Consider the following 14203-nt stretch of genomic DNA (forward strand, 5'->3'; position numbering starts at 1 on the left):
TAGATTGGCTCACATTGTATACATTGATACGGCTTCCTTTTTGTTGGCCATTTCCCTCTCGGTTGGCATTCTCCTTATATTGTCTTAAAGCGGCCAACTCTTCTTCTTGCCTCTTTATGTGGTCACTAAGATTTTGCAGTGCAGTAGATCATCATTTGCCTCATAGTTGGCTCATCCTACCTTAGTTGTGACTGTATGGGCTCGCCCTGCCCCATTTATTGTTGTATGGGCTCCGATTATGGCAGTAAAGGTATGTCATTTCCTATTGGCTCTATAAAATCACCGGTAATTTCGCCACCTCTCCTAATTTTGGACACCATCTCTCCCCTTCCTAAAGGATGAAAGTCACATAATTAAGTCAATACTAATCTCAAGACAAGAAAAAATAATGAAGCATTATGATTTAATAATGTATATTGTCAATAAATTAGGTTAATGTATAACAATTTCATAATTTATAAGAATCTTGAAACATGTAGCTTTGATACCAAAATTTGTAACACACTAAATTTTTTTTAAAATAATTTAACTCAACCATAGTTGGGTTACAGCCACCCAACACATTTTATATCAATAATTTTAATATAAAATATTTTATAATTGGCTTCAACTCGCACAATACAAACATTTCAGTTAAATTTTTACCTCCCATATGCCATTAGGCTAAATCACATTTGTTCATCCTTATACTCCCAACAAGTAAATAACTAATTTAGTCAATTTTCAAAACAAGCCAGTTATTTGGTCTCATAATCATGCATTTTAACTAATCCAAAGTAAACCAAATATTAAAATTACAGTCATCCAAAGTGTACCAAAAATAGAAATAGTTTGAAAGGCATGATTATAAGGCCAAATAACTGGCTTGTGTTGAAAATTAACTAAATTGCTTATTTTACTTGTTGGAGTGATGGGATAAGGATGGACAAATGTGATTTAATTTACTTGTTGGGAGTATAAGGATGAACAAATGTGATTTAGCCTAATGGCATGTGGGAGGTAAAAATTTATCTGAAATGTTATATTGTGTGAGTTGAAGCCAATTATAAAATATTTTATATTGAAATTATTGATATAAAAATGTGTTAAGTGACTGTAACCAACTATGGTTGAGTTAAATTATTTTTAAAAAAAATTTAGTTGTGTTACACCTTTCCCTCTAACCACCTCAAACCAAACTTGGTTTGTTAGAGGCTACTTCTTTTCCTTGTGAGGTTAAAACAATGAATTTCCATTCCCTTTGGATTGAGAGATTTGGAGGGGTTACTAAAATCGCTATAATCACCTCAACTCTCTTCCATTAAATTAAACTAGAGTCATGTGAAGAAATTTTGAGGTTTAAGGCAAAATTTTCAGTAGAGCCTAACATGTATAGTTGTCCTTTTCAAACGCAAAATATCTATTATTATATAGATACAAAGAGATGAAAGGTTAAATCAATTCATAAGGGAGATGATAATTGTTGTTGATGAAGTGCTTCTACTCCATCTTGTATAATTCAAACTTATGATATCAATGGATAATGCAAGGAAAAAAAAAAAGTGAGACTCTTAAAGAGAATTAAAATAGAGTGATATAATAAAAATTAGAAAATTATGAATTTCACCATTCTTTTTTTAATAGATAATGAGTTCAACCCAACAATTAAAGTTATATTGGAATCCACTAAAGTTTTTTTAAATTGGGAAAACAACTAATATTTTGTATTCTCTTTGATCTGCGGTAAAATATAAAATACATTTTATCACACACATATATAAAATAATATAATTATCAATTATACACATAACATACATACAACAGAAGTATTATAATTTTTTTTTTAGGCCTAACGAAGTAGTCTTGTTGATAGGAGGAGGATACATCCCACTAAGCCTCAATCTCTAATAAATCAAAAATGGAGTCTTTAAGTTGGCCCAAAAAAACAATGGAGTCTTGAAGGAAAAGTTCATATAAATACTTTGGTAACTACTTTGATCTGTTCTACTTTTCCTATCCACTTCAAGTTTACAATATATGCTCCAAGCTAGATGTTAGGTTCTTCAATGTTATTGGATTACCACTGAACTTATATGGGATTGTTGAGGTTATTGGAAATTCAATAGGACATCTTATTCCAAACAAATAAAATTTAAGAATTATGAACAACGAAAAATTATTAAGGTTAAATAATAATAATATTTGAAAGTTTTTTTTCGAGAGCATTTGACATCCTAAACTTATTTTTGAAACATTTTTGTCTTGAAAGTTTCAAAAACAAAACTTTTTTATCTCACTATTAAAAATAAAAAATGTTGGCTATTAATTGAAGTTTTGACCAAGATATTTTATTTTTGCCCTCATTTGTTTTCATATTTTTCAATCTTCGTTTTCATTCGTTTAAAGAAAAAAAGTTAAATAATTCATCGAATAACAAAATCGGACACTAAATGCAAAAGGAAGAAGGAAAAAACTATAAAAACATCCTTAATTAAATTTCAATTTAATGGTCATGTTTGTAATTTTTATGATGGGATAAAAATATTTTTTTTTAATTTTTAAGGCAAAAAATATTTAAAAAAAATTAAGATGCCAGACATTTTTAAAAAAATTATTTCAAGACATTTTTGTCTTTTAATCAAAAATATTATAAAGACTAATAATAAAAATAATAATTGTATTGGAACTTACCATTGTATTTTGTTCTACATGATATTGACAGTACAGTGATAACCAAATATTCGCGTTCATTCTTCTAAACGACGCCGTGGCCATGAGTCACAGTCACAGTGATAGCCAAGAATAAATCGTCGCTTCTCCAGCGGATTGCACTGCACACAGTGATCGAGAGCTTCAACAAGATGGAGAAACCGGAAGCGTCGCCCCTGCCGGCGGTGGGTGTGGGGGTGTTCATCCTGAAGGGCACATCCGTGCTCTTAGGCCGGCGGCTCTCACCACTGTCGGCAACTCCACTTTTGCTCTGCCCGGTGGTCACCTCGAATTTGGTCACATCATCTTTTACCCGTCTTTCAACCTCTTTTGGTTATTTCACCTGTTGGCTCTCGGGACATTTGAAATTCCCCTTTTCTGGGTTTATTTTCAGGCGAGAGCTTCGAGGAATGTGCAATCAGAGAAGTGAAAGAGGAAACGGGAATGGAGATAGCGAAAACGGAGTTTCTAACAGTGACGAACAACATACTGCTGGAGGATCCAAAGCCGTGCCACTTCGTCACCATCTTCATGCGAGCCGAACCGGCGAATGCAGAGGAAGAGCCGAAGAACATGGAGCCAAACAAGTGTGAGGGATGGGACTGGTACGAATGGGAGAATCTTCCGAAACCACTGTTTGGGCCATTGGAAAAATTGGTCAGTGAAGGCTTCAAGCCCTTTCTCCTCTTTCCCTGATTTTTCCCTGTTAGCGTTATTGATGGGAATCACTGGGTTATCTTTCATTTCTCTGTTTCCAAAGACCTAACTGCTAATTGCCTTACTTGATGGTGTCAACGAAGAATTTTTGCATATTTTGATTTGGTTTTTTGGTTCCATGAAGCCTTCTCATTGTTCATTTCCTTAGTGACACCATCAAATTTATGTTCCCTCCTCCTCAGTTTTTATTTTCTCTAAAGACACATTTTAAAAATATTTTTTATCTTTAGTATAAGACATATTATAAAATATTAATCATGTTTTTTAATGTTATTTTTATTGAAATTTATTAATAATAAAAGATAATATAATATAAATTTAAAATTTTTTAATTAAGTAACGATAGAAGCAAAAAAAAAAAATCAAACAAAATTAGTAATTTAATTATCTTTTCTTAATAAAATAACTGAAAGTGATTTATGAATGACACTGGAGGCCTGCAATGTTATTAAAAGCCTTTTTTTTTTTGGTACAATAATATTTATTAGAAACTTGAACTCTTGAAGTCATGACTTTAGGGGACCATGGCTCATGTTTTGCATGAGTAGCATGTGATCCTGTAGCATGAAGTTTAGTGGGAATTATCACTAAAATAATATTTGGGATGACAAAATTTTTAATTTTTTAAATCTGTTTCATCTATCTTTGGTAAAAAAAAAAATCTGTTTCATCTATCGATTAATTTACTCGAGTTTACTTTTTATTAATTAATATTTTTTTTATTTTTTTTTAAATTATCGTGTTAGTGTCTTAAATTTTAAAAAACAAAATAACTTTTAAATTAATATAATGTTTAAAGAATGCTATCATTTGACTTGTATATGTAATAAATGAAAATAAATTAATCCTTTATTAAACTACTCTCTTATATTGGATTTTTTTTATTTGTTGAAATTTTCTCATTCTGTTTTTTCTATCAAAATAATTATGTTTTTTTCACTAATTTATTTACATAGTTGCTATTAATATTTTATTATTCATGATAGTAGGTTTTAATAGAGTTATACTTTCTTTTTAAATAACAAGGAACAAATAGAAAGGCCAAGCAAATTTAAAGGGCCAAATAAATAAAAATGAAATTTGAGTAACCAAATTGATATTTATGTCAAATTTAAGAGACTAAAAGATTTATTATCTTTATATTTCAAAACACTAATATAAACAACGAAAAGCACAAGGATTAGAGACAATTAATCTTCCAGAACCCAGCTGGAGGAAGTCTCCGTAAGCATTAACGAGAAGGTTCAATATTAATGGGGGCAGCATCAGAGACAAAACCACAAGCATTCCAATACTCATCGACGCTTGTCTTTGTATTCTCAATCACTAAACGTGGATTAACATCTAAATAATTGAAGATTTAATCATTTCAAGCCTTCCAAATGAGCCATAAAATCTAACAAATAAAGGCCACATCATACAACTTAATAACCCCATTTCCAGAAATAATATCAGCCCACCAATCCCAAAATTCTCATGCACAAGGTTAGTTTTCAATGTGAGGCCACTACTAAGCCAAACACAATGCATCCAGCGACAAAAGAAAAGGAGGTGATCGATAGTTTCAATATCAACTTCCCATATTGGACAAAGCTTATTAAGCCTTCTTTGACAATAGACTAAGGCTTCATTAGTAGCAAGAGCCATAGACAAGACACGCATAAAAAAAAAAAAAAAAAGGAGCAATGTAGAGAATGGTCTTAATTTTCCATACCTTTTTCCAAACAGGTCCTGAAACAGCATAAGTGTACCCACATTTAACAGTGTATTGCCCATTGCGTGCCAAGCTCCAGAACACTTCATCACAAGACAATTGGGCCGCTAGAGGTATATGAAGGATTGCCGATAAAGATTGATCATCAACTAGATTTCGCAATCCATCAAGCATCCATTGTTAGTTAACAATCAGTGTAGAAGCTGTAGTATTGGATTTGGCCGTTGCTTGATCATTAGTAGAGAGGACGATTAAAGGGAATGGTGGCAATCCACCTATCCTTCCAAATTCAAACAGACAGGCCATCTCCAATTTGCCAACACATATTAGGTTTCAAGAAGTTCCGCCCATCAATTAAACAAGACCAACACCATGAAGCATGAGACACTTTTCTAGCGTCAAGGACGTGATGCTTAGGAAAATAGATCCCTTTTTAATACTTGTGCCCAAAACTCATTGGGATTTTGAATAAGCCTCCATCCTATTTTAACTAGTAGAGATTGTTTGTAGCATATAAAGGGAATTGGTTTCATTGCTCAATGCATCACTATGATGAAATTTGGATCATCCAAATTTTGATCTAACAGTTCAGATTTAAAGTTTTATTATATTTTATATTTATTAAAATAAAAATTATAAAATAATTTTAATAAATTTTTTATTTTTAATATGATCTAGATTTAATTTGAAGGGCCTAATTTAATATTAAAAGTTTTATAATTGATGTACATTAATTATCTAAATGTACTCTGCACAATTCAAATTAATATCGGATTAAATTTGAACTATGCAAAGTACATTTAGATAATCAATATATATTAGTTATAAAAATTTAATATTAATTGGGCCTTTCAAATTAAATCTAGGTCAAGTAAAAATAAAAAATTATAAATTTTAATAAATATAAAATAAAATATATAATAGTACTTCAAATTTGGACTATTCAGGTCAAATCTGGATAAATCATGGTGATGAGCACTGAAATCAATTCCTATATAAAGTCTTTAAATCCCATACCTCCCTCCTCCTTTGGGACAATCATATTTTTCCAAGCTAACCAGTGAATTTTATTACCAGCAACAGAGCCCTCCCACCAAAAGTTGGAGATAAGGCTGTTTAGTTCTTTAGAAGTCTGCACCCGGAATTTAAATCACAACATGTAAAAGGTAGAAACAGCATAATCACATCTTTGATTAAGGTCTTGCGTCCCGCTTGTGAGAGGAATTTTGACTCCATCCATTCACTTTGTTACATACTCTATCACCAACAAAATAGACCACTTGATATTCAGGTCACGTTTGGTTATTAGAAGCAAATGAAATGAATGTATTAAAAAAATAACATAAAAATAAATTAAATCATCTTTTATTCTCATATTAAACATAATAAAACTTATTAATATATATTATAATGTGAAAATCATCATATCCTTTAAAAATTTTATGATTCATAATTTCACACCCCAAGAATTAAATTGCTCATTTTTTTTTTATGAATGTGGTTCACTATTCCACACCCAGGCAAGTGCTAGTTATGATATCATGACATGGAAAGCCAATCGGAAAGGTAGTTTCTGGGTTAAGACTGCATACTTTGTTCAAAGCCATGTGGAAGAGTGGAGAGGTATGCTGAGAGAATCGAAGTGTTTATGTGGTTTACGACAAATCAACGGAGAAGCAGACGGCAGTCCACAGTCCTCCATGTCGACACATCTTAAGGGATTGCGTCTATGCTCGGCAACATATGGCATCACTTGCTTAATCAATCCCAGGTATCATATATATGCTCAGTTCTATACGGCATCTTTGAATGATTGGTTTGACACTTGGTTCTGATTTGCACCAAACTGGAGTCTCTGATATGGGGTGTGACAATTTGGAAGCTTTGGAATTGGAGAAACAATTTCATCTTCAATCCAGACCTCATAAAACCCCCTGGTCATTTACTATGCTTGGTGATGGTTTAAGTGCTGATTATATATAATTCCTTTTTTAAATTAAAAAATAGGCAGGCTTATAGAACACTGAAAAATTGCTTCCTATCATCCTCCTATGCACGTCACAGGTTCGTTGTGGTAGGCAACAGTTTTAGTGGCTTTGTACATTATGGAAGAAGATATTTTAATTTTTTTACCAAAAAACTAGACAAAAGACTATTCCCTAACTTTTTTCCTCTGTTAAAAAATATAAAATATATTTAATCGAATCTCATTTTTTAATAAAGTAATTACTTACTTTTAAAATGATCACATTTTTTTTCATATTTACTCCTATTAAACATCCTACAATAAATATAAAGTTATTTATTAATAGAGGCACTTTTAAAAAAATAATTATTACATTTTCAAAAATTAAAAATATCTTATATTTTTAAATATTTAACTCCTTAAAAAATATTTTATTTTTTTGAATGGAGGGAAAATGTAACAGTTAGAGTGTAAATTACCCTTCTATTATTTGTCACTCTAAAAATGTTTTGGTGAGTCAAGTCCTAAGAGTTCTCAAGGCTAATATATAGTTTTGGATTCAAAGAATATTTATAAAAATACTTCCAATAATTTCATATCAATAGAGTGATATTTGATTCCACGTTAATATTTTGTGCACACGGACTATGGTATGAACTTTTGAGAGGCAAGCTTTTGGATCGAACCGTTAACCATCTCTAGAATTATAAATAAGTCTGTTTGATTCAAAATGTCTAAGCTTTTTTTAAAAAAAAAAACCATTTCTCAGAGCTTTTAGTTAGTAGCTGTGGGCCCAAAAATAAAACAAACAAAGTAGTAGATGGATGGTTCACGGTTTGTTTACTGGCCTTAAAGATTTGCAAATATTTCTCGTTATTTTATTTTTCTCAGCCAGCTCATTCCTTAAATTATCATCCGCTAAAATGTCTATTGTCAAGTTGCATTAAAAAAAAATCCTATGGGTAATTTTATTTTTAAAATTTTATAAATAGTTCATACACAAAAATTAAATGATCAAAATAACATGAAGAGCTAGGATGTTCATCTGAATGACGATATCCACATGATCTCTGGCTAGCTGGCTATTTTTTATAATTAAATGATTTTTGTTTTGTTAATGATACAATTGATTCAAAATTAAAGTAGGGATGGAAACTAAAGAGACGTTGAGATAAAAATTATTTGCTCAAAAAAAATTGATTATACCGAGATAGTAGTATAAAAAATCATTGATGATTTCATAGATTTTTATAAAATGACTTATAAATAGCATTCTAAAAAGCTTTTTTAACAACGATATAGATGACCCCATCTCTTTATAAGTATGTTGTTGGATTGGCAAAGGATGATCATGATACACAAACCCTCTCTTCAGACATATAAGATCTGTTTGTTTTTATTTTAAAAACAGAAATACTTTAAATTTCATTTGGATACTTATTTTTTTATTTAATTGTTCCTAAAAATTTTTATTTTTTTGTTTTTAAAAATAAAAAATGGAAATAACTTTGAGTTAATTTTTTTTATTTTTCTTGTCTTTAAAATATACTACATTTGATCATTGAAACTTATAGTTTCCTTGCATCAATTTTTATTATTAATTATCATCGTTAACTGTGTATAACCACCATTATCAATTTAATTTTTAATTTTAAAATTTTTTAATTGACATAGCCAAGCTAATTTTCATGTTATTTTGTTTTGAATAACAATTTTAAAAACTATATTACAAACTGTTTTTAAAAATAAAAAAATAAGAATAGAAATCAAACAGGCCCGTAATCTCCAAGCTGCTGGTTCATTGTTCCCAGCAACATGTACAATTGTACATTACAGATTTTTCATGCCTGAGAAAAATAAAATAACTTCATACGTCCATCTCAATTTTATATATTTAAATCAGAATCTGTGTAGAAAATATGATCTAAATTATCGAAGTTGAGAACTATGAATTTTCCATTTTTTTAATATTTTTCCTTATTTTATTATTTTTTATAAAATATAACAAAAATTTAAAGATAAACTTCACAGAAATTTATAGTTTCAGTTTTAGATGATCTAAATCTATAAAAAAAGGTAATTTATTTGAAGCCCAGCTACTGACTCGAAAGCCACACAATTAAATAACACTTGCCATTAATTAGATCCCAAGAACAATTAAAAAAAAATCCAATCCTATATTATTTGGAATAATTGTCTCATTGAATCAATTGCATGTTTATCTTCCTGACTTTACCATACACACCGACACCTTTGCAGCCCTTAGCCTTTCAATTGTTTCTGGGATGCCAGAAATGATTTTTTTTTTTTCACAAAAAAATAATGGGATTGTGAAGAGAGTGTTACTATGTGATACTCCCTTCATCTCAAATTATAAAATATTTTTAGATAAAATTATATATACTAATAAACCTCATTAAATATAATTAACAACTTTATCTCTCCAAAATAAAAATATAAACTTTCAAAAATACCCATAATTTAATGTATTGAAAATAGAAAGAATGAAAATTAATTATAGAGAGAGAAAGGATAATATTAAAATTAGTGCATTTAATGAAACATTAATCTATTCAAAATATTTTATATTTTAAAATAAAAAAATTCTTTTAAAAATATCTTATAATTTGAGACAGAAATAATATCTCATATATGAATGCTAGAATACAGATGGGGATGAGGCAGGTAATGAAATGGATGGGAAATGAAGCATTAAATAGCATGGAACAACCATATAGATTGATGGAGATTGGAGACCATCCACAGTCACAAGTTTCAACTTCCATGGTCCTATTAATTAGTATTCTTTAGGACCATCACTCTTGGCTCCTCTCTAACATAAGTAATCGCAACATTTAAATTAGGAAAATTTTAATCTAGTCCTAGGTTGTTTTTAATATAATAAAAATCGAGCACAATTTACAAAAATCATGGTATCTGAATTATCATTGTCAGCTTGGTGGAACAAGTCAATCAGTGCTGCTATTTGTTTGTCTGAATCCTCTCTCCTTATTCTTAGTGGCAGTACACTGTAGCAAACATTACACGAGGATATGTTTTAAAAAAGTATAGTAGGTCATCTAAAAACTGATTTTAATGTTTTTTTTTTTACCAAAGAACCGATTTTAATGATTTAGATGTAAAGATTTTAATATGTAAATTTTCATATAAAAAAATTACTTTTATCAGAGAAACCGTCATAAGACTATCTTCACTTAATTTTTTTATTTATAAAAATAATAATTTATTTAAAATATAAAATTATTAAATCTTAACCGTCGAAATGATATTTGTGGTCTATTGGATGGATGCTGGATAGAAAAGTAGGTGTGGCTTTACCTGCTCTTCTTCGCAATTTTCATTCTCATTGACAATGATACTTCACCGAATCCCGGCTCTCCCATTGTTTCCTCTCAATTTATACTCATTTTGAAAATTTAGTCAGAAATATGAGTGGCCACTGTCTTGCCACAATATACTATACGATAATAATTGTCAAAAAAAATGTATTGTTTTTGTCCCAAACTCAAAATGTATACAAATTGCATATGATTTGCATAGAATATTTTAGATAAATAATTGAAGCAAAGAATAAAAAACTCCAACGTGTGCAAATTTTATGATTTGCGAAAAAACCACACACGTTGAGAAATAGACTTTTAACTCTTGATTCAAAACTACTCACATAATTATGAACACAAGATGACTTGTTTTCTACAAAACCACCCACATTTGCCCCCAAAAAAAAAAAATCATGTTGAATGATTTGTCTAGAGGGAGTACGAAAAGGTTAATCCTTCACAATGTAATAAATTATTGTCCTATTTGGTAGTATATAAAAGAGTTACGTTATTTACGGAAATGTTCGAGAAAGAGGAATTGAAGTAAAAACAAAATTTTAATACATGTTTAGCAGGTAAAGAAAAGTAGGTATTTAAATAAAAGAAGTGAGGGAGGAAGTGGTGGGTTCATGGATATGAAGATGAAAGTGAGTTACACTGATCTTGATGATTTGGATTCTCTAGAAAAATGAAATCCATTGTAGCTAATAATAACCTATTTTTTCAAGTTCCATTTTCACTTTCTCCTAATTCCATGCTAACAAACAAGGCAAATTGCATTTCTGTTGAAAGGGTGGTCATATTCAACCGCACCATGAATTGATTACCTGGATACATTGTATGAAAGCCAAAGATAATCTTTTAACTCTATATATGGTAGAGTCTAGATGTAGGGCTGTTTTAAACAGGAACAGCTCTAACAAGTAACAGCTGCAGACTAAAGTCTTTGATCTTGTGGGCTGTGACCCCACCACCTACACCAAGATCTCACTGTTTTCATCTTCTCAACAAGTAGGTGGGGCTGCTCACCTTCCTTCTCCCTTTCTGATTCTCTAAACTGCCTCCTCCTTCACTACGTACTTTTTATCATATCACACACTCACTCACAACAAGCCCGTACCATGATTGCAATAAATTAATCTTCCATTTCACTACTTATTTCTTCATCTCCTTCACCTTCATGGAACGTCCTTCATAACCTTGTCCTTCTCTCTCTCCCCCTCCCCCCCCATGAACACGATAATGGCCAAATCCCCCCACGACTCTTCCTTCTCCTTCTCTAGAAGGTACTTCCATTTCACCAAGAAACTCGTCCAGGAAGATGACGACGACCACCTCGAAGAACAGGTCCTCACCGTCACTCCATTATCCTCCCACCATTTCTGCCACCAACAAGAACACTTCCCCAGCAAGATCAACAATCACTCTGTTTCCCGATTTAAGTCCGCACTCACTCTCTTCACCAGAAACCGTTCCTTCCACCAGCGCCGTCAGTCCTCTCTGGTCGGAACCAGAGTGGTCGGCACTCTTTTCGGCAACCGTCGAGGCCGAGTTCACATCGCCTTCCAGGAGGACCTCAAGTCGCTCCCACCATTCCTGATCGAGCTACCCACACCCACGAGCCTGCTGGTGAGAGAGATGGCTTCTGGGACAGTACGAATCGCGTTGGAATGCGACAAGGAGAAGAAGAAGAAGAAGAAGAACAGAAGTGGGAACCTGGTGGGGGAGCCGGTTTGGAGAAGCTACTGCAACGGAAGGAAATGTGGGCAAGCGAACCGGGTGGAATGTGGAGAAGAAGAGTGGAAGATACTGAAGGCGGTGGAGCCGATATCGATGGGCGCCGGGGTGATTCCGGCTACGTACGGTGGGTCCGGGGACGGCGAAGGAGAGGTGATGTACATGAGAGCGAGGTTCGAGAGGGTGGTTGGGTCGAAGGACTCGGAAGCATACTATCTGATGAACCCTGATGGAAGTGCAGGTCCTGAGTTAAGCGTTTATCTGCTCAGAGTTTAATTCGCTTTGCGAGATCCATTATTTGCCTCTAAATCTGATGTTAATGTTTGTTGCCTTCGATAATGGTGATTTTTAAACAAGTTATGTATTAATAGTGCATTAGAGTAATGTCGCATTGTTTAGCTACAAATATAACTTGTTTGAACGCATTATGATTTCGAATGCAGAACTAAGGAAACCCTTTTTCTTTGCAACAGAAAATACATATATTATGTGGTTAGTAAGTTTTGCCCAAAGTTAAGCTTCATAATGAATATAAGATAAAAGCTCTCTCTCTCTCTCTCTCTCTCTCACTACTTATGCAAACCACGCTAATAACATCGGTTTCAAGCTCATCAAACTACCCAACGTAAGATCTCTGCTACCTGAAATTAAATTTAATATTTTGGATTTAAAATTTAAAATTTTTAATTATTTTATATAAAAATTATTTTTTGGCCTTGTGACAATTATAAGATTATTTTTATTTAAATCATGTATCTGTTAAAATAATAATTTATTAGATATATAAACCTAAAATTATATCAAATATGTAGAATCTAATTTTGATTTGCACGGTTGATTAGTGCGAGCTGGTTCCTACTTCCCCAGTAATGCCTTGCAGTACAGAACGGGTCTGGATCATCAGCATTCATGGGGTGCATCCAAGTTCCAATAAAAACTTTATAACTTATCAATATTTTACACATTATTAATTGAAGAAAACAATCAGTAGCTTTCTGAAAAATAAAAATTAAAAAGGGTAGATTTGGATACCATGAGCTCCATAAATCCACTCAGTCAATAAGAATCTTCACGTGATACAATAGCAAATGTTTTATTTAATTGATCAGTTATTAGATATTCTACTATATAATATTAAAAAAGAATCAAAATTTCAAATTTTTAGACAGGATAAACATGCATAGGAAGTATTTTCATCGTGAAAATTGTTTTGAATTTTTAAAAAAATGCATATTGATACTTGTCGAGCTGTAACTGAGACATTTATAGCCTATATATTAATTAATTAAAGATACTTTTAATGTGAGAATGTGGCTAATAAAGAAGTGTAGGAGCAGACATAACCATAAAAGACCTAGAAATGTGAAATAAATGGGGAGCGATAGTGTTAGCTAGATATTACGACTATTGGAGCATTTCTCGGTACCGACCTTGATGCAGTGGGTGAACAACGTCTGATTCTCTTTTAACATTTTAAACTACTATTGCTCTTTTATTTTATCTATATATGTTAAATAAATCCTCATATACCAATATATATATATATATATATATACACTCACCCATGCATGTTTCAATTCTTTTTCTTGTTAAAGTTTTGTTCAAGAATGTTAAGATAGAAATTCATTAATTAATACAAGGTACTTCTCTAATTTTATTTATAAGATAAAAATAGTATTTATTTTGATTTTATTTATAGGATATCTCAATTATTTTTTAATTTATTTTTACATGTTTTCCCATATTAAATGATGAGAAAGTTGTTAAATGCTAAAATATTTTATTTGTAAAGTAGGTAAATTTAATAGAGGAAATGTTTTTTAAAAAATGATAATAAAATCTTTTCAAATTATTTAAATGACAATCTAGTTCCTTAAAATATCATAATTTTATTGAAGTCCTTAGAAAACTTTTTGTCAATAAATTTTAAATTGAAAAGAATATTTTACTATTATTGATAATTTGTGATTTCTTATTCAATTCTTGTAATTCTTTAAAAAAATACTGTAATTCTTCAATTAAAAGTTGTGAAAGAGATTT

At 31.2% G+C, this 14203-nt stretch overlaps 2 protein-coding genes across 2 annotated transcripts; both read left to right on the top strand.

The window, feature by feature from the left end:
- The first annotated feature begins 2825 nt into the window (after nucleotides 1-2825).
- LOC129300156 (nudix hydrolase 1-like) lies at nucleotides 2826-3509 on the top strand. The gene is given in 3 exon segments (XM_054938686.1): nucleotides 2826-2933; nucleotides 2936-2984; nucleotides 3083-3509. Coding segments are annotated over 3 exon segments (444 nt in total). The 5' UTR covers nucleotides 2826-2840; the 3' UTR covers nucleotides 3385-3509.
- Nucleotides 3510-11466: 7957 nt separating this feature from the next.
- On the top strand, nucleotides 11467-12588 carry LOC129300158 (protein MIZU-KUSSEI 1-like). The gene has a single exon (XM_054938687.1). It carries the CDS (start codon nucleotides 11657-11659, stop codon nucleotides 12437-12439), a length of 783 nt encoding a protein of 260 aa, XP_054794662.1. The 5' UTR covers nucleotides 11467-11656; the 3' UTR covers nucleotides 12440-12588.
- The last annotated feature ends 1615 nt before the right edge of the window (nucleotides 12589-14203 follow it).

The sequence above is a fragment of the Prosopis cineraria genome, unplaced genomic scaffold (genome assembly GCF_029017545.1).
Source record: "Prosopis cineraria cultivar Desert tree isolate PC_DT_omini unplaced genomic scaffold, ASM2901754v1 PC1456, whole genome shotgun sequence".
In the NCBI taxonomy this organism is placed as follows: domain Eukaryota; kingdom Viridiplantae; phylum Streptophyta; class Magnoliopsida; order Fabales; family Fabaceae; genus Prosopis; species Prosopis cineraria.

Excerpts from the sequence above, each read along its gene's own strand:
- LOC129300158 (XM_054938687.1), top strand. The coding sequence starts at position 11,657 with ATGAACACGATAATGGCCAAATCCCCCCACGACTCTTCCTTCTCCTTC.